The sequence below is a fragment of the Puccinia triticina genome, chromosome 2A, assembly GCF_026914185.1.
Source record: "Puccinia triticina chromosome 2A, complete sequence".
In the NCBI taxonomy this organism is placed as follows: domain Eukaryota; kingdom Fungi; phylum Basidiomycota; class Pucciniomycetes; order Pucciniales; family Pucciniaceae; genus Puccinia; species Puccinia triticina.
Window position 1 is genome coordinate 4,582,878 of NC_070559.1, and position 20,891 is coordinate 4,603,768.

The 20,891-nt window shown below is 48.2% G+C and overlaps 3 protein-coding genes across 3 annotated transcripts; all 3 read left to right on the forward strand.

Annotated features, from left to right (window-relative positions):
• Positions 1 to 2,956: 2,956 nt before the first annotated feature.
• Positions 2,957 to 5,612, forward strand: PtA15_2A488 (uncharacterized protein; the record flags this gene model as incomplete). The annotated part of the gene is made up of 6 exons (XM_053166513.1): positions 2,957 to 3,531; positions 3,609 to 3,752; positions 3,824 to 4,036; positions 4,134 to 4,355; positions 4,426 to 4,614; positions 4,688 to 5,612. 6 exons carry the CDS (start codon positions 2,957 to 2,959, stop codon positions 5,610 to 5,612), a joined length of 2,268 nt encoding a protein of 755 aa, XP_053017728.1.
• A 1,077-nt stretch (positions 5,613 to 6,689) lies between these two features.
• Positions 6,690 to 10,482, forward strand: PtA15_2A489 (uncharacterized protein; the record flags this gene model as incomplete). The annotated part of the gene is made up of 6 exons (XM_053166514.1): positions 6,690 to 7,062; positions 7,170 to 7,339; positions 7,412 to 7,549; positions 9,419 to 9,851; positions 9,934 to 10,225; positions 10,323 to 10,482. The coding sequence occupies 6 exons, from the start codon at positions 6,690 to 6,692 to the stop codon at positions 10,480 to 10,482; spliced, it is 1,566 nt and encodes a 521-aa protein (XP_053017729.1).
• A 5,446-nt stretch (positions 10,483 to 15,928) lies between these two features.
• On the forward strand, positions 15,929 to 19,954 carry PtA15_2A490 (uncharacterized protein; the record flags this gene model as incomplete). The annotated part of the gene is made up of 1 exon (XM_053166516.1): positions 15,929 to 19,954. One exon carries the CDS (start codon positions 15,929 to 15,931, stop codon positions 19,952 to 19,954), a length of 4,026 nt encoding a protein of 1,341 aa, XP_053017730.1.
• Positions 19,955 to 20,891: the final 937 nt, after the last annotated feature.

Below are 20,891 nucleotides of genomic sequence, written 5' to 3' on the forward strand. Positions count from 1 at the left end.
CAGCTGTGGCACTCCCTGGGGAGTGCCCCCAAAGCTTCCCTGGTGGGGTTAGTTAACAACTAGGATAAGTTGCAGCTGACATCTTTGGCTTCCAGTTTTGTGCTGTTGCAAAGAAACTCAGGCTCTCTCCCAACTCAAGAGCCAAATTTGTTGGGATATGCTCTGAAAAGGGGTGTGAAGCTCCTCACAATGTTGAACAAGACATATGGACCCATTGGAATTCCACCCATGCCCAACTCCTTAGCATCATCAGATGTGAGGCTGCAATGTAAGTCAAACATTGATTTTTCTGGTTTTTTATTTATTTATCTTTTGCACTGATTCTAACTTTTATCCTCAGTCTTGAGTGGCAACATCATAAACAACATGGATTTCACTGGAAGTACTACTTGGCCCAGGCTGATTATGACTTGGCATGTGATTTGGCAAACATACTCAGCTTATTCTACAAGATAACACTTCAAGCATTGGTATACTATCAGGCTCAAATAAGATAGCAAATATAGTGATATTCATTGATCAAATCACCAATCATCTATTGAGCGCAATTAGTAAACCAGATTATCCACCTACAATTAGGAATTCCTGTTGGCTTGGGCTGAAAATAACCAATAAGCATTACAGCCTGACTGACACCTCCCCTCTTTATAGGATAGCAATTAGTAAGTTTTATATTTTTTGCTTCTATCCATTTTAATTTTAACTAATACAAATGGATTCAGTCCTTCACACGTCCTTTCAGGACAAGTACTTCAAGTTAGCTAACTGGGAAACCAATTGGATTGCCAAAGCTACACGGCTTACTCGAGAGATGTGGGTAACATTTTACAGGCCTAAACCTGCAACAATAACTACAACATCATCATCAAATCAAAGCTCAAAGGTAATTTTTTTCTTTTCTCAATCTTCAATGCTGTTTCATATTAATGAAATCCATCTTTTATCACAGCCAAAGACAGGTATGCTACCTGGGCTTGGTAGTGCTGCTGCTGCCCAAGGTAGCCACTGCTCATCCAATCCGTTGTACGTCTGGATTGCTGGGGGACTGATCCTTGATGGGAACAAACTGGTAAACCCATTGAAATGGTGGATTCAACAAAAGAGTTCTGGAAACACTCACGGTGGCCTGGTTGACATGGCACTTGATGTCCTTAGTTGTCCAGGTGAGTCAATTTTTGACAACAGGCCTTTTTTTCCTTAGGAAACTTTAGCTGACTCTTATGTTGACAGCAATGTCAGTTGACATTGAAAGGGCATTCAGTTTTGGGCGCAATTATGTTCTGTCCAAGAGGCACAGGCTCTTGGCAAGATTTTGAGCAGGGGTATGACCGTGGCTTATTATTCAAAGAAGGGATTGATTGGTGAGGGGGTCTTGGCTCAGTGGAAGAAAGGGATTCAGGATAATAAGGCAAAAGTGCAGGAGAAGGGGAAGGATAAGTCAAGGACCATAGTTTTAGATGATTAGTGAAGAGGGGTGAACACAATACATGACTTGTTGAACATGATATGCTAATTTGGCCAGCGGTTACCGCCAATATACCACCCAAGTACTCCTGGTACCCGCTTAGACGGGTATGGGTGTGGTACCAAGTATCTGGCTTGAGGAAAAAAACCACCTGGTACCCGGACCCGCCACAGGTACCCAGGTCCCAACTGCCATCTCTAATTTACATGAGCCAGTTCCATAGAAGCTTTCAAGGGTCCTCCTTTGACTGATGTCACTCACAATTGGGTCCCATCTGATGATTGTATGAGTGATTATCAAGCCATGAAACTTTTGGTCATGAACAGCTCAGACTCCAGAGGGAAAAACAAAAAAGAAAAATAATTTTCCTTTCTTTTTCTTGGTATTCATCCCTCCTGACTCCCTCCACATCCCCCCCCCCCCCTTGCTCCCATATTTTTTAAAAATTCCCTAAGTAGTTGGAAATTTTCTGAAAATTTTATTAATTTGTATCTTTCCTTCCAGTTGTTGTTTGAGAGTTATTTTTGTTTTCTCTTCCTAATCAGCCCCCAAGACCCTGTGAGCCAAAAAATGGAGCCTCAAGAAGCCATCTTGGCCCTCAAAAACAGTGAAATGGGACGCCATAAATTTCAGCGCACCCACTGCACATAAGCCGTCGGCGCGCTCCTGCTGAATGTGATTTGTTTGTTCTGGTAGTTGGTTGCCCCAATCAAACTGGGCAATCCATTCGGAGCCCTCAACCAATTTTCTTTCAAGTACCTTGACCGTCTTGTGGGCAAGTTGAAGCTTGGCTTCTTTTCATTTTGCGCTTTTGACCCCGATTGGCATTTGTGCCCCCGATTCTAAACGTCGAGCCGACCGTTGGGCAGGCAGCCAGGCTAGGGGCCTGATCCCTGCATGTGCGCGCGTTGGTGCCGAGGTTCACGCGAGCTGTCACCCATGCTCCATCCTGGACATATCTGGGACCCCTTTAAAATTGGTTGGAGCTCAGCCAGCATATCTTCCTCACCCTCCCAACATTTTCTTTTTTTGATATTTTGATTTTCCTCGCCAAGCTCCAAGCCTGATCCTGCCCGCGACTGATTAGCTACTTAACATCGTTTTTAGGCAGTGTTTGCTTTTGCTTGAAACAGCTCGAGTGCCTCGACCGAGGTCGGGTTGGCTGGCCTACATACATATTCAAAATTCAAAATCAACTCCACCCCCATCGGCCCCAAATTAGATATCCATTGTCCAAGCCATAGTCATAGTCATTACGAACCGATTCATATTCAACTTGGGATTTTCCTATTCATCTGGTCAGTCCACTCAACTTCTACCCCACACATCCCTCGCCGATCCCCAGCACCTTCGCCCCCACCCTCAAAAACAGCTCACCATGACCAGCCGAACACTCACCTCGATTCCTCTTATCCCAGCACTCCCCCAGCCTGTCCCATATCGCATCAACCATCAACACCGAAGCTATCATCCTCCACCCCTCTGCCCTCCATGTCCGACGACTTCTGCCCTACCGATCCGGCGCTCACCGACCCGGCCCTGGTAGCCCTCGACCAGGCATTGATATCACCCCAGAGAGGCAATGAATCTCCTCAAGCAAGCCCGGCAACCTCCTCTCGCAGGCGAGCGGGCTCGTCGAGACGCGGAGCCGGCCCGAAGAAACGTGCCCACACAACACTCAGTCAGAAGGTCATGATCATTAACTTCATCCAGAATAATCCCACCTGGGATCAAGCCACCGTCGCAAAGCACTTCCAGCACCACGGCTTTCCTACCCTCTCCCAGTCGACCATCTCAAGGTACATCAAAGACGAGGATCGCTACCGCAATCTCGCACTCGACCCGGGCAACCTGCACGTCAAGAAACAGAAACAAGCGCAATCGCCTCAGATCTTGAGCTGTATGGAGTTTTGGTACTACCAGACTCTCGGTCAGAGCTCGGATCCATACTTCAATCTCAACTTGGAAGCCCAGCGGAAAAAATGGAAAGAGTTCGAAAACTTGTTGGCGGCGCGCAACAAGAAGCGTCCTGCTTCCTCCAGCAACTTCGATAGCTTCAAGAACCTGTTGAGCCCCCTCACTACTCCTCTCAAAGTAAACCGTCAATCATTCTAAAACCCTAACCCCCTTTTATCCTTCTCAGTCCCAAAAGATTCCGACACCCAACCGAGGCAAGGCGTACAGCCCCTATCGACCTAGCAGCTGAAAAGGAGCGTCTACGCCACATCACCGATGCCTATGAACTCGAAGACATCCTGGCCATGGATGAGATTTGTCTGGCATACTCGTACGCCCAGTCTTGAGAGACTAATTTGTGCCGATGTCGAGTTGACTAATAGTTTGTTGTGTGTTCTGCAGGTGCCCACCGTCTGAACCCAGCTCGCTGTATTCTATGCCCAAGTTGACGATCGCTTTGACTTGCTCGGCCGACGGCTCATGGAAGGACGACCCGGTCATCATCGGCCAGACCCCTATGCATGTGGCGTATCCCTCCGAAGTCACCTCAGACCAGAGTCGATTCAAGTACTACTGGAACACAAAGGCTGTCATGACATGCTCAATCTGGGAGAAGTTAGTCCTACCTGCCCCCCCTTGTCCCGCTTCTTGTAGGCGCGCACTTGGTCCTCAGAATCAACCTTCATTCCTAACTCTTCCTGCTTCTTGTCAGATATTTGCTTGACTTAGACACGAAATGTCGCCAACGTGGACGCAAAGCCCTCCTTCTGGTCAACCTGACCCATGTCCATCTGATTCCTGATCCCCCACTTGAGAACGTCCAAATCGAATTTATCGACACCGCCAGGATATTCGGCTGCCATCCCTCCACCCCTCCCTGCCATCCGTTTGCAGCTGGAATAACGACCTACTTCAAGTGCGAATACCGTGTTCGGTAGGTTCTATCTCACCACCACTCACCTTGATGTTATGCAGCTTTGCTGAAAAATCTCGAATTCTCCTAGGTTTTGTCTTCGGGCTCTATCTTCTGATGAATTCGGTCTGCTTGATCTCTACAACCTCGATCAGGCTGCCGCTACTAAAATTATCCGAGATGCATGGGACTGCACAATTCCGAAAGCACTTGCCCAGATCTTCAGACGTTCGGGCATCATCTCAAGTCGCTCAGCCGACGATGATTCCCAACATTCGGGGTGAGTGAGATTCAAGAATCCTTGTCGTGACTGAGGCTAAAAGTCTGTTGAATGTTGACCCAATCATTTTCAGATCGAAAGAAGGAATGATTGAAGATGGAACGCCGGTACCGAACACAGCAATCGAGACAATTTTTGCGAGTCTAACGATGTGCTTGACCCAATTAACGATCAAAGTGATGAACCTGTCGGAGCAAACTGAGTTTGAAAATCGGGAGCCCACTCCGATACCGAGTGAAATCGACATGAACATCAACCCCGAACTGACGGCTCAGGCTGCCCAGGTAATCGGTCTAGCGAGGTCAGATCGCCAAAGGAAGAACAAGAAGCCTGAAGACCAAATCGTCACCGCGCACGAGTTCATTAATATCGACTGCAGCCTGCCAACAGAGATCTATTGGGATGAGCAAGACATCGTCGAACAGATGACCCGTGAGGGTAATGGAGCTTGTTGGCCGGTGACCGCGCATTCGACTTCTTCCAACTCAGTTTCCCCGCAAGGTACCTACAACGGCCAAGAGCCGAGGATCGCTGGCAGCTCGAAAAATCGCAAACGGAGTATTAGTGCGGTCTCTGGGAACGAGCATGGGGACATGAACGAACATGGGGACATCATGGTGGGCGAGAATGTGCCGGTGCCGGCCCGACGACGGCGGACCAGGACGGCCGAGAGCGAGCGCACGCCTCCCCTGCCGACGCCCTCCAACAACATCTTCGAACAGCCCCATCAGGACCCGTCCCGGGCCGCCGCCAACGGCAGTCTCAACGGCCACTACGGCCACTACAACGAGCTCTCGAACTTCTCCCACCAAATCTCTAACGTCGAGTCCCTTCGCTCCTTCTGCGCCGAGCTCCTCGATAAAAGCCTCACCGACGAAGACATGGCCGGAAGGATTCGCTCCTCCGTCGTCCAGGATTGTATCCCCATCCTTACCGAGTTGGAGGACGAGTTTAAGGCCCTAGAGGCTGCTGATCTCTTAAGACTTGTCTCTGGCTGAACAAAAAAATCTTATTCTCTGTTTGTTGGACATAGCTTTTCACCGGTGAGATCATTGTCCCCATATGTCACATCACCATAAACTCTCCAAATCCCCACTCCCCCAAACCTTCCTTCCGCTTTAATAGTACTTGTTTATATATTTCTATATCATTTTTGTTTACACATACTATTACTATTACAATGTATATGTATGTATTTTTTTTACTTGTCAAGGTGTTCGTCCATAGGGGGTTTCTACAAGGTGCTACATAAGTCTTACAAAAAAACTATACTTACCCAAATAGTATATAATAACCCCGAGGTCAACGTAATCAAAGCTTGTCAATATGCAATTAAAATGGTGGTGTCTTACTTACTTCAGAGAGTTCCCACAAACATATTCAGCATGAATGCTTGGAAGAACTACCTGGCCAAAAGAACACCAGTGCTGGCAACGGTGCGCTCGCAATTATTGGGAGAAACAAGTGTGGAAAGGCTTGTGGTGCTCCTGGACGTCCGTAAGCAATCGGCCAGAGACTTGTGGTTCGGAATAACCTAGGCTCGGAGTCGGCACGATCAGTATTGCCTGTCTGCTTCAATACACAACTCCGAGTCCAGCAATCCTATCACCACCACGGAAAAATGTCGAACGCAGTCCCGATGAAAAGAGAAGCCGAAAGCGAAGCCGATAGGTCAGAGGTGCTGGACAAGCAGCCCAGGGTTGAATCACCGTAAGCCTACTTGCTCTATCTCGTATCGAATGCACATAACTTGATTAAGTAAATCGTCAACTGATGCTTACGTTGCAAAACCAGGCCATCTGAGGCTGAAAATGTAAATCTGATTGAAAAATGCGCAGTGACAATTTGCGATTGTTCAGCTACTGCAGCTCAAATCGCCAAGAATTTAGCGATATTTGGAATAATGGAGGACTTCCCGTCGATCTGGAAATCCAGATCTGAGCCGCCAGATTTCAGATTTCGCAGGGAAATCTTGGTCCCCGAAGCTCCCCGAAGGGATCCAGAGTTCCAGATTCCAGATTCCCCTGCGAAATCTGGAATTCCAGATTTATTCAAAGTTGACGGGAAGTCCTCCAATGCGTCTCGACATGTACGATGACCAGGTAGTCCGGCAATCAGATATAGGACACCATCTTTTCTTGGATCAAGGAAGCTTGGGCAAGAATCGGTCGGAAGAATGCTGTCGAATGCTCAAAGAAGTGGCTCGATCCAAAGGTCGTGACAGTCCATGGATTGACGGCAATGATTTCCTACTGGACAGAGATCACTACGAGGGTATCGATGAATTCGAAGGATTCTGGGGCTGGAGCGCCTTCATCTGTGTCCGATTGAATTCAGAAGCTGAACAGGTCACGAGTCGCTATTGCTGGGATTTTTACGTGCCCGCTATATTTGTTCAGACTTGCGGCTTAGTGGCAAGAATCCGGCTGCAAATCCGAGAGCATAGTGGTAAGTCTGTCTACTCCCTTCGCTTGGACTAATGCCTTTGGGCTCACCAATAAGCGTAGCTGAAGATTCCTCTTCTTTCCATCCTCCACTCCGAATAAATGAACAAGTGATTCAAATCCATCCAAACTCTCTCATGGATCTAAGATTAGACTGTCCTTTTCCATCCTTGTCTGAATTTGTGAAATCATTCGAGATGGACAAGATCGATAGTGGTGAGCGTGCAAATGTCCCGGCCGTTGTGATTGTTATCCATTTTCTGGAACTCTTCAAATCTAAAGTCAGTGTGATATCTCGTAATTTTCTCCAATAGGGCAAAGAAGATAACCTGATTGTTTCGCTTTGATCACAGCACTGTGGGATTCCACCTCTAAACTCGGCGGGGAAAGCAGAATTAAAGGAAATGATCTTGGCTGAGAAGCAAAATGACAACGAAAAGAACTTCGATGAAGCGGTGGACCTGATTGAGAAGGCCTGTCAACCGACCAAAGTTTGTCACACTTTTTTTCTTCCTCCCCGGTCAGCCTCAATATCAATTGGAGAAAGCTACTGTCTACACCACGGGGCGCATTCCTGGAAATGCCCTGCATCCCGCGGACGTTTCTCACTGAGATATGTCCAGAGGATGTCCGGAGGGCATCCAGCGGACGCGAGGGGCACTGAGCATCACTTGGACGCTTCCAGTCCAAGTGATGCTCAGCACTCGGAAATGTCCACTGGACATCAAAAAACACCGTCCAGCGGACACTCCCAAGTGAGAGTGTCCGATGGACATCTTGATGTTCCACAAAGCTCAGCATCCATCGGACACTCCAGCCAGAGTGTCCGATGGACACCAAAAACCACTGTCCATCAGACACTCTTGATCAAGAGTGTCTGATGGACACCATAACTCACTATCCATCGGACACCCGAGCTGGAGTGACCGAAGGAATTTATCAATTCAACCATTGGAACAAGTCTCCAATGGCTGCATCTTGTACTGTCTAGATTTCGAGAGTCCAAGATGTTCAGCTGCCTGTTGGGTGGCAAGAGGGTCTGCCGTTGCAAACTTGACCCTATATAGGTTGCGTTTAGAGACCTTGCACTACAGGCATGATGTCGCATGACACTGCGGGCATCTCGCTGTCGCTGCGGCCCGCAGCGACATCATGACGCTGCATATCAGAATGCAGCGTCAGCTGCAGCGACATCTGGCCGGCTGATTTGCCTTTGGACAGCCGGCCACCAATACATACATAACCTCTCGATGACCGGTCCTTGTGCCGGCCATCGAGAGGATTACACACTCCTCTCACTCCTCTTGGTGACCAGCTCATGGACCGGTCATCGGGAGGAGTTCACACTCCTCTTGATGCCAGCAAACACCGGCGTCAAGAGGAGTACAGACACCTCTCGATGGCCGGCACAACGACCGGTCACCGAGAGGAGTACGCACTCCTCTCGATGGCTGGCCCAAGGCCCGGTCATCGGGAGGAGTACATACACACTTCCCTCGATGGACGGCACAGACCGGGCATCGAGGTGCATGTACTCCTCTCGAAGCCGGCCTGTGTTGGCATTGAGAGGAGTATGGATTCCTCCTCTCAATGACCGGTCCTTGTGCTGGTCATCGAGAGGAGTGTGGACTCCTCCTCCCAATGACCAGTCGTTATGCTGGTCATCGAGAGGAGTCTGGACAACTCTCAACGGCCGGCACAAGGACTCCTCCTGATGGCCGGTCCTCGGGCCAGCCATCGAGAGGAGTGCGTACTCCTCTTGGTGACCGGTCGTTGTGCCGGCCATCGAGAGGTGCGTTGTGTGTACATACCCCGGTGGCCGGCTGATGGACAGCCGGCCAAGTGTCGCTGCAATACTTGCCGCGCGGGGTTCGAATCCCCACTGAATCGTCAGATGTCGCTGCGGACCGCAGCGACATCGAGATGCCCGCAGTGTGAGCTGGTTGTTGACACCGTTCACTGCGACCTGAGAGCGCGAACCTTGGGGAAGCAGGTTGGTGTTCGATCCCCACTCAGGCCATGGCCTTCCCCCCGCCCCCCTTCACCCCCCCGCCCCTGTTCCCACCTATCCACCAAACTCTGTGGCCCCCCGCGATGAGCGCGAGTGAGCGAATACACCAGGCCACAGATGGATTTGCTACATTTATTTCCAACCTGGTGATAGTGGCTGATATCCGGTGGACGTTTTCAATTCATCCAGCGGATGCATTCTGGCGGGACGTCCGCCATCGCGCAATGCAAGTGGCATCCAGCGGATGTTTCCTGCAGCGCCAGAGCTGGACATCCGCAAACATGTCCATATACATGTCCAATCAACGTCCGCGACGGCCCGTGGTGTAACTGGGAGCGCTTCCTACCAGGTGCCCAGACACATAGAAGAATTATTTAATGATCCTCAATGTGATAAGATACCCTGGTTTAATGGCAAGTTTTGGGTACTTGTACGAAGCTTACGAGAATTTGTCAAAACAAGTCCTACCCACCAATTGCCATTGTCCGGCGCCCTTCCAGAAATGAAGACCGATACCAAGAACAACATCAAGATGCGGTCGATCTATTATCAGCAAGCGTTGGAAGACCTGGAAAGATTCAAGGAGATCGTTGATGAGATGACCGAATCAGTCGAAGAGGAGTATGAAGGCAGGCCGCAGGAGTATACCGAAGACTTTAAGCATTGGCTTGTACCCCCGGAGCTCGATATATCTCCTGAGATGGTTAAGAGCTTTGCAGAAAACTCCGCCCACATACGTGTGGTCCGGGGAAGCCGACTTGGTCAAGACCCAAAAGACCTCAGTGAGTTTTACTTCTCCTTCAAATTCATCACACTGTTTTCTGTTGCTGTTGTTGGTCTGACCCAATAAGCAATTACAAAAAGTCCCCCAGTTTGTGAAAGAATGTCAGCCGGGGAATGAGGAATACCACGCAACGTGGTATGTGGCATTCGAAGCCATGGCCGCCTATAGGTCAAAGCGCGAAGGCAAATACTGCTATCTGGCCGGTCACGAGGGCGAATATCCTGGGATGCGCAAGGACCAGGAAGACGGCGACCTCCATGCACTTTGGAAGTTTTCCCTCGGCTGGTTGAATTCCCGCAGATGGGCTGCGCCAAGGGATGACCAGGAGCAGGAGATAATTCCCCAAAAACTACAAAAAGTGTTGAAAGAAATGTAAGCATCTGATTTACTTTCTTTCTTCGGGGGAGATGAGAAGTCATTTGGGTTTTGCCTTGAATTAATCCTTGGTTTTCTTCACACAAAAAAAAAGGATCCGATTGGCTGGGAGCGAGCTCCCTCACATTGGAAGTATGACTGGAGGCCTTGTTTCCCAGGAAGTCATCAAGCTGATAACGGGCCAGTACATCCCCACAAATGGTGTTTGTATCTATGATGGTTATCAATCAATGACTAGAGTTCTAGAGTTCTAAATACATCTTGTTACTTCGTCCTTTCATTCTTGATTAGCCGTTGTTGTCCTTGTTGAATCAAAGCTGTCTTTTTTCATAATTCTTGCACTTATGGTATTCAAAATTGCATAAGATTTTTTTACATAAAATCATAAACTGTGATTTTGGCTGGGAGATGTCACTTTAAGTTTTATGCACGCTGACATCTCCCAGCCAAAATTGGCTTTATGATTTTATGTAAATAGTGACATATGCAATTTTGAATACCATAACTTGTCAGAGCATCTCCAGCAGAGCGGGGATGAGACCTGCTACCTATAGCCGGCCGGGACCACCTTTCACACACCTGTCTCAGCTGTTCAACAGCAGCTCCACAGCAGACTGGCAATCACGCCGGGGGTGGATAGCTAGATTGCCATGCAGGACAACACAACTGCGATGGAATTTGATATCTCCAGCATGGATTTGGTTGATTTACTCAACTTCATTGTTATATTTTCATTTTTTCTCTCACTCACTCACAATCTATTCAATTTTCAGATTTCACAGTTAAATTTTCAGAGCACAAAAAAGCGAGTGAAATGTGAGATAAATAAGCAAAAGCGAGTGAAATGTGAGATAAATAAGCTTCACAATAGACAAAAGATCACACAAGATTTTGATGAGCTTAAGAGTCGGAGGGAATCAAGCCAAGACATTTGGCAACCTCTTCTTTTTTAGTGGTGTAGAAAGAACAAGAAATAGGATCAAAATTTGAGAGATCAGCAGCAGTACATAGTGGTAGCGGTAGCAGTTGTAGCGGTAGCAGTAGCAGTCGTAGCGGTAGCGGTAGCAGTCCCAGCAGTGGATTTTTTCGGCCTTGATGTTCTCTTTTTTGCAGGTCCGTTCCTTTCTTTGGTGGGTTGAAGCAGTTGAATTTCTGGAGAGGGTGTTCTCGGTGGCGGACTACAAGCAAGATCTTCAAGCATTGGGTCAATCATGTTTTTGGTGCGGTGGTGACAAGTGGCGAGTAGGTGATGGCGAAGTGGCGAGTAGGTGATGTGTGGTGTGTAGCAGCCTCTGTCGCGGGTGGCGATGGGATGGGGAAAGTAGCCGGCCGTGGTCTGGGATGGGATGGACTTGGATCAATCAAAGGTTGTTTAGGGGGTCTGCTGGACCCCGGAAATGTTGAGCGACCTGCCAAACAAGTCCAAAACTCGCGCGGTCCAAGCTCTGCTGGAGATGCTCTCAGGGTTCTCAAAGTTGGGTGACATAAAATCATAGCATGATATACTCTTGGACTAAAGGTCAAAAAGTTGATATGGAATCTTGTGTAATGTGATCTGCTATCATCCCTCTATCTCCAGCAAATTAGTCCATATCAGTTTTTCAACATTGAACTTGAACCCATAAGGCTTGAAATTTGTATGTTTTGAACTTTGAGAACCCTAAATGACAATCATGAACATGCAGCAAACAAATAGAATTGTTATGTATTTGTGACTGTTCCAGGACACCCTGAGATGGTTGCGGGGATAGCAAGTACTTATGCTTATGTTGTTTTCCTTCATCTTCACCCTGTTGCCAGACAGACATGTGTTGGGACTCTGTGATCATGCCCAGATGGGATATCACCCTGATGTTTCCATTTTATTCATTCACTTTCACAGATTTCACTGCTCCCATATCTTGACTCTATTGTGTCTAGTTATACTCAAAGGCTACTAACAATGAAAACTCATCAGTTCTGAACCCATTTATCCACATAGTTGGACACATTTAGCCTCCCCTTTGAGAACTTTCTGCACCAATACATCTTAAAAGTATCTTTGATAAAGTCATAGGTTGACACTTGTCAACCTTGTTGGCCTCAGAAAATCCCATTGTTTCTCACATCTCTGGTTGTTGCAGTAGTTTGAAAAAAGGATGGAAGAGGGGTCTTGAATGGTGACTGTGGGTGCTTGAGCAATTTAGATTGGTAACTGACAGGTTGAAGCTAACTACTCAACCCAACTCTAGCAGCCAAAATGCTCAAGAGCAGATCCCAAGCAACTACCAACTCAGACCAAAAAGGATCTAAATAAAGGAAATGGTTGCTTTTCATTCATAAAGAAAGACAAAAAGCACAATAAAACAAGCTCTGATGCCTAGGCTCTGTAAATGCAGAAAACCCGTACAGCGCAGACCTGTTGTTGCGTCTAAAGCTAGGTCATCAGGCACAAAATCCCACAATCAAGTAAGCTGATAGTGTTCACAAAATAGAGATGTGGAACTAGATAACAGAAGCAAACACAATCTGTTGTGCCCTCATCTCTTTCCCCAGAAACCCTAGTCAGAGGCCAACCTACCTGCTTCTAGGCAAAAAAAAGTTTCCTTATTTCACTCTTGCCTTAGCACTCAGCTTGAACACAAGCCCTTGTCAATAGACTAGAATAGCTCTTAATGAAATAAAAATCTGCTTCTAGTTGCTCTAAATTTTTCAGTCATGAGACAACAATGTTGGAGTTTCTATTTAGCCTTGTATGGGCATCAGCACCAAATTAGAGAGGGTTCTAGTAACAATGGGAATTTACATACATTATATATCTGGAGCAATGTTTGTAACACAAATTTTTACGTTATCTTTTTGTGTTATGAGATGTAGCGGGGTTTCCCAGGTTTCCCCAATGTGTGGTGGCCACGTACATGTCACAGACTGCACACTCATCACACACTGGAAAACTTCCCGTAGAATCTATGCCCTCCGTACAGACTGAAATTTCACAGATCTAAACCTTACTTGCTGGTGAAAAGTGATTGAGATCAAGTTCTCACCAGCCAGTAAGGTTTAACCTGGCCTGACAGATCTGGCTTTTTAGCCCACGGGAAGTCATCCACTGCACTGACACATTGATGCAGGTCAAGTTACAAATCTGATTCAGCTAGGATAACTGAGCAGAATATTTCAGGTGGCTATCCAAACTCAAAAGTTAAAAAAAAGATATCAGACACTTTATGGAAGTACTCACTCCTCCCCCTCAGGAGGAAGTTGGATGGTTCTTTGCTTTGATTGCAAAATGAAGAAATCAGATAATGAAACTTTTGAAAAGGCAGTCCCCTCTGCAACATGCAGAGCTTTCATGCACTAAAAGCAAGTAGAAATAACTTGGCAAGATGAGGGAGAAATTGTGAGACTTTCTCAAAAAATTGAGTTCCTTGTGTGCCTAAGAGCAACTCCATTGTGGGGGCTAAACCGGGTTGCTATTCCATGTTTAGCACCACGCTTGCCAAAATGAACTTCCCCCGCTGCCAGGGGAGGCATTTGGGTCACTCAAAGCCCAAGCTTGGAGGGACTGCATTAAGTTTTTGGGGCTTTGTTAAGTTGGGCCAAACTGCAGGCTGCTTACATGACATAAAGCCACCAGTCAGAGTACAGGGAGTGGTGCCATCAAACCTGAGCACTTTGAAGGTCTTATTATGACAGTAAAAAATGGTGAGAAGGTCCAAAAATAATGCTACATATCCTACAAGATGCAGGAGAAGGAACGGGTCATTTGGGCCTGGCTCAGGGGGACCTTCATGCTATTCCTCACAACTGAGGAGGTACAAGCAATAGAATGGAAAACAGCAAAAAAAACAAAAAAGAGTAGGGCAAGCACTGGAACATAGTGTAAGTCCCTCCTTTGGAGGGTCCCTGCGGGACGGCTGCCCCCCCCCCCCCACCTAGAGAGCGTCTTATGTAGTTAAGTTAGGGGTTTTGGGAGTGCCACACACGCTTTTGGCTCGGCCAAGCGGGCTTTGGGTGAGTTCCCAGCGGGCTTGGGCTTGTCACCCCCAAACTTGTGCATCTGCCCAGATGGGCTTGATGCACTACAGACGGGCTTGATGCACTACATATGGTGTTGCAAGCTTGTCTGGGCACTCACCAAAGTTTGGCCGAAAAAAGGCCAAGCGCGCGTGGCCAACCCTAAAGCCTGCTTGGCCAATCCTCAAGCCCGCCTGGCACACTCCCAACCCCCACTTGGCACATCGCAAAGTGGGTGGGGTTTGGCACAAAGCCCCGCTGGGCCAATTTCAAGCGAGGGTGCCACGCACGCCAAACGCTGTGCCGGCCATCAAGGAGAGAAGTTTCCCTCCTCGATGGTCGGTCTACAAACTGGTCATCAAGAAGGGAAGACTCCCTTCTTGATGATTGATACAAGTATTGACCACCGCAAAGGGAGTCTTTCCTCCCGGACGACCAGCCTACAGACCGGCCATCGAGAAGGAAAAGCTCCCTTGTTGATGTCCGATGTGCGATGTTGAGAAGGGAGAACATTTCCCCTCCTTGAGGGCACATCGTTCTTGCCTTTCGAGGCAGAGACGAGGGCCGGCGTCTGATGACCGGCGTGTTGCATGCCAAGTCACAGATCCCATTGGCCCAGAGCTTGATGTTGGCCAAGCGGGACTTGGCTGTGTGCCAAGCTCTGCCCCCCGCGCAACCTGCCTGATCAAGCCCGCTGGGCACATACCCAACCCCCGGAGGCACTCGCCCAAGCAGGAGTTGGGTATGTGCCCAGACGCGCTTGCAACACCATATATTGTCTTTACTGAAAAGCTTGCACCTCTTTTGCCTCAACTTGGTATTGACATAAGAAATACAGTTGTTTTTTCTCCGGGGTTTTATCCTGACATCTGTCAGACAAGGCCAACGCTGGAAATTACCCTCGGAGCCACCATTCTCCAGTAGATGATGTTGGAGTAGAGCCAATGAAAATCCAAGCTCATATTCAGAACCAGGGCAGTTTGTAGACCCTGGGACCCATCCCTCAGCTTTCCAACTCATCACCCTCTGCTCCAACAGAGGGGCCAACCAAGAACCCGGCCGCTTTCCGACATGACAGGGAACATGAAGGCCGTGAGACATCCAAGGCAGAAACACAATTTCAAGTTTTTAAATCCTCTTGCATAAATCCATAAAAAAAGAGCGCCGGGTCCAAGATTAACGGGAAAGACAATACATATTTGGTTTAGCAACCCGGTTTAGCACCCGCGGTGGAGATGCTCTCAGGACCGGGCTTGGACGTCGACATGGCTTTAGGCCCAGGCCCGTATCAATCGCAACTCCCATAAATTTTTGTCGAGAAGCACCCTCCAGCCTACTCGCCAAAAAACCCCGAAATTCGGAATCCCCTGAAGTAAGTCTATCAACATTTTTGCTCACTGATCGCATACCAAATTTTTCTTAACTGACGCGTCGGAATATATCTCTGCAATTACGATTAGTTACTTTACTCCGTCGCATATATCATTCGTATTGGCGAGAGATATCATGGTAGCTGAACGGACAGGCTCGTGCGTCCTTTTCCCTTTTTCATATTATTTGGGCCAAGACAGAGGATTTACAAGTCTGACTTCGATCCATCTGCCTGGATATTCTTTTAGCTGTTGAACTTTCTGTCAGACCACCTAAGACTTCAGTTTTTACTCAAATCGAAGGCTGTCTCCGAGTCGCGCTGTTCCTATCGTCATGCCCGCCGGTCTTCAAAGTGATCAGGAGCGTCAATCAATCAGACCCAGTTTGGCCGACCTCACAAATGACGATTTCTTCGAGAAACTTCAGGTCGAAGCAAACCAACTCAGAAATGCTCCAAGCTTGGCCACCGATAACGCGTTGCCCCCGCTCACCCGTCCGAAAGCTGAAGCCCCCAAGTCTTCTTCGACTGCCAAAAAGTCGCGCTTTGCCCAACAACGGGAAGCCGAGCAACATTCAAGCCAATCACTGGACGGCGATTTACCGGTCCCAACTGGCCGGTTCGAATTCGATCTCGGCTCGGAAGGAAATGCCAGCCAAGACTCTCCTCAGCCCAGCAATGCTGATTCTAAAACCCAGCTTCCTCTGATGGCAGAAATCATAGAACGCTGTTCAAGTACATCGAACCCACCAAACAACCATTTCGATCCCAATTTTCGCCCAGATGCCATGACAACTACAGACCCGTCAACAGCAAATAATCCCCAAGCTTCTATTCCACCATGGGAGCTGAGACGGTTAGCCAGTCGCCATTCCTCTCAGAAATCTCAACAGACATCGCTCGGCAAACCTCCAGTTGCGGAAAATCGTGGCGACGCCCTACCTTCAGGAGAGTCAACGAAGGAGTTGCTTACAGCTACAGAGAAGCGTCAAATCTCATCCGAAAATGAAGCCTTGCTGGCAAAAATGAGCCCCGATGAAATCCTCCGGGAGCAAGCCGCAATCAAGGCTCAGTTGATGCAGTCTAATCCGGAATTATTGACTAAGCTCCTCAGCAAGTTCAACGTCAAAATGCCAGTCCATCAAGCTCCATCGGATAACCCTGCTCCCGCCGTCCCCATCTCCAAGAAGCAGAAACATGTACGTTATGCACAAGATGACGCCATCCCGTTCGACGCTTCATCACCTCAAGCGGAGAAAGGCTCTTGCGCACCCAAGCAGCATATCAAAGTTACTTCCAACGGCTCGAATGATCGTGTTGAACCCAGACCGCTGACGTTCAATTGGAATGGCGTTCGAGTAGTCGACCTTGAAGATCCTGATTCAGTTAATCATCCGTCTGAAGCAAACGATCATGTCCATCAGACTAGTAATTATACGTTCAAGCATTTACTCCGACTCATTCTTTCCTCCGTGCCCTCTCAGCGAATCATGGGATTTAAAATTGTCACCCAAATCGTTGTGCGCTACTTCGAGAACTCTGGACATGGTCTTGATGACGCCGAATTAGCCATTCTGACTGAGGAGCTGAACGGCGCAAGCCTGGAAATGTTGACGATCGCCGCGCAAGCAACTCGTGAGCGGAATGTGGGAGTTGCAACAAGTGCACTCACCCTATTATGCTCAGTTCTTTCCAGGGCATCCGTCGCTCAGACTAGCAACTCAAAGCACAAATGCATCGTCCAGCCTGATTGGATCGAGGAATTAATTACTCAGACCACTCTGTTGGACGACTTCCATTCTCACCTCCAGCACCAAGAATTGCCCAGACTATCGCTGACTACGATCGCTCAGATTCTTCGTCACTTAGTCACACTAGGAGAATCGACTAAGGTATCGGAGGAAATCGTCAAGAGGCCCTCGTTCTTAGAGCTTCTAATCCAAGTTCTGATCGCTGTTCCATGGCCGCTCAACGGTAAATCAAAGCTTGAAGTGCCCGACCTATCGGCTTTTGAGCTCCTTCTTGAGCTTGCAAAGAGTTCGCGAACCTGCAGTCGGTCGATCCTCGAGCGTGGTCTACTGACACCGATGCTCAGGTTCATTGCTCTGCCATATTGGAACCTCCTGGGAGCATCAGACAATGTTACCGAAGGACTGATTCCGACATCGAGCGACCACATCGTGGGAGTGCTGATCCATTCCATGTGCTATCAATTCGAATTGATCTCAGTTTTCGCCGGTTATGGGCTAGGTGCAAACCTACGAACGACCCTCGCTCCACTGCTGAGAACTACCACGGCTGGATTGCACAATATCCTGAAAGATGCAGTATTGGGCTCTTCCACTCCGCCCAGCCGAGCCGCCCAGGAGCTGACACTCGCCTCAGCTTTCCTCAAGCTACTCCAAAGCTGGATCCAATGTGCCGACGATCCACACTTCTGTGATCCACCTCATAGCATCACATGGAGTCAGGTAACAGAGTGGCAATCAACCATACTGGACATTTTGAGGCTCTCTTCGGTATCTTGTCCTCGTTCTCCCGGCTTGAACAGAGTGCTTGCCTCCGCTTGCGACTCACTTGCGGTATACATAGGAAGATCGTGCCGCAAAAAGCTCAACATCGGTGCTTGTCTTGCTAGCCTAGATTCTTTGATGCCTCAACTCGAATCCATCTTTCAAACAATCGCACACAACCTGATCCAGTCTTCTTATGCAGATCATCAATCTCAACCTGAATCCTCCCAGTGTCATTTGCTTATAAGCTTCGCCAAGCTAAAAACGTGCCTTTCTCGAAGCAAATCTAGCCACTCGGATGAACACCCCCTCCTTGCCGCGACGCATCTCCAATGTGATTTTCCTGATGAGACCTTTTCTCTCACATGCCGATTGGCCTTTGAATCTGAAGGATTATCGTTGCTTCCTTGGGCGCTGTCGGTCTTCCATCCTAGCTGTGAAAACACATCCGACTTGGAAAGAATTCTCTTGGCAGGCCTGCTGGTTCGGAATTCTGACGGAATGATTGTCCGTGACCTTTTGGCAGAAACGCTCAAGCGATGCCAATCGAAAGTCAACGCCGAATGCCAAGCTGCCATCAAGCCGTCGACGCAACTCATCGAATTGTCCCGTCTCTTGCCCATCTTCAGTGATTACATTGATCAGTCCGCCCCCTCTACTCAAATCTCAGATCCTTCACCTCGGCAACTCCAAAACCAAATGAGTCAGAACGATAAACCAGCATTCTTGCTTCCTTCAACTTGGCCTCTGCTGGCGATCGCTTTTCTAAAGCCGGGACACTTAGCCGCAACTCCCACCATTCCTGAAATCAAATCCAGCGATGTTGTCCGAGCAAGCTTTGCAATGACTATTGTCGTGCAATCCCTTCTGTCTGGTATGCAAGGCCGATTTGAAAGTATATTGCAGACCTTGCTGCTCGACCGATGTTCAATATGGAAAAACGTCATGACAGCCATCATTGCCACGACCTCTCAGACATATGAGGAATCGCTGGAATCGATCTTTGAAGATGAAGCGTGTGCCCAGTTGGTCATCCGTCTCATGGATTTTTCCTGCCCACATCCTCCTCATCTTTCCCATCCAAAAAGTAGACCCGAAGTGCCTAAGGTTCAAGAATCAGAAGACGGGGAGCTGTACATGATTTTCACAGATATCCTGGCTGCCTTTGATTGGGGATCTTTTGGGAATCATTCGTTTATGCGGATCTTGGTCCCGTTCCTTTCGATGAAAAGAGGCCGAGAATTCCGGGGAAAGCTGTTTAGTGATCATGGAGATATCTTGAAAAAGATGCGAGTTGGTCTAGAAGATGTTTTCAGTGTGGATGATGATGTTTGCGAGGCGAAAGTGAAGGGCGACTATTGGCAGCTCGAAGAATATCTTTATCCATTGGAAGATAACGCGCAAATGCTCCATCTGTTTGCCGAATTCCTGAGCACCCATTCGGCCTCCATCACTCCTCGAGAGCGTCCGTTCCTGTTCCTCTACTTAATCCACCACCTGTCGAGTCAGATATGGAATGCCGATCTGGATGACCGACTACGAATGGACCTGTTGAAAGTGATCCTGAGTAAGACGAAGGACAAGCAGACCTGTCGCGCCCTTCTAGCTTACGATTGTGCGGCTCCTTCCGATGGATCGTCTCCCTGGGCCCTCCAATCAGCGTCCTTCGTCGCCCGGCAATCCGATCCAGATCCCATCGCCCCTCTCCAAAACTCGCCTCACCTCCCCAAACTTCTCGAGCTCCAGAAACTCTTCTCTCGTGTGCCGGGGAATCACCATTCTTCGCTCGCCCGTCTCGCTGAACTTGGCTGGCTAATTCATCCTGATTCGCTCGAGACTCCCCCCTAACAGGTCGGTTGACATTTCGCCTTCTTTTGTTTTATTTGTTGCATTTAAGTGGTTTGTGACTTATCTTCTCGGATTCTATCTTCCTCCTTTAGCTTCATTCCCCTCGGCCCTCATACAAGCATACCCAGATCCCGTTTTTTTCCCTCTCTGTTTTGCACCATCCTATATAACTATCTCATTACGAATGTAGAATGAAAAGAAAAAGCCACCCTCGTGAGTCCTTTTTTACCTCATTCAAACCTGGTTTTCAAGTTGAAAAAAAGCAGATAAGAAACAAGGGGGTCGGTTTCAATAACTTATCTCTCTTTTTTTCCGTCTCTCTCTTTTAGCAGTAAACATTCATACGGGAATGTTTTCATTTCGTTCACAACTACAGTCAAACCCTTGAAACCGCATACCCCTTGGTGGACAAAATTTGCTATGTGGTTTGGCAGGTTATGTGGTTACAAGGGTTAGCTGCAGGCCAAAATTAAATTTTGGTGGATCCAAATCAGTATGTGGTTTGGGGGGTTATGCCCTTATACAAGTATGCGGTTTCACAGGTTTGACTGTAGACCAATTTAAAAAAAATCAGCCGTTTTTTGTTTGTAAACATGGGTTTTCTTATGGAACATTTTTTTAATGTGCTCTTTTGGGGGGCGAGTGTGTGAGTGTGAATGTTGTTGGAAAGAAGAGAAGGGTGGAATTACGTGAACTGTTTGTGTGTGTTGGGGAAGGCTAAGCAGTTGATAGTTGAATAAGAGGAAGGGATGGGATGGGATGATAGCAAGCTTGAGGCAGCTTGAATGGCTGGACCTTTACACCAGACCGCCTACCCCTGATGTCACGATGAAAGCGGGGGTCAATCTTGGGATTGGCTAGAACGACTTGAAGTGGAACTTGGGATGAGCAGTAATTTTCCCAGTACTGTATCCGGAGGGGTGCGCCGTCCGGAGGG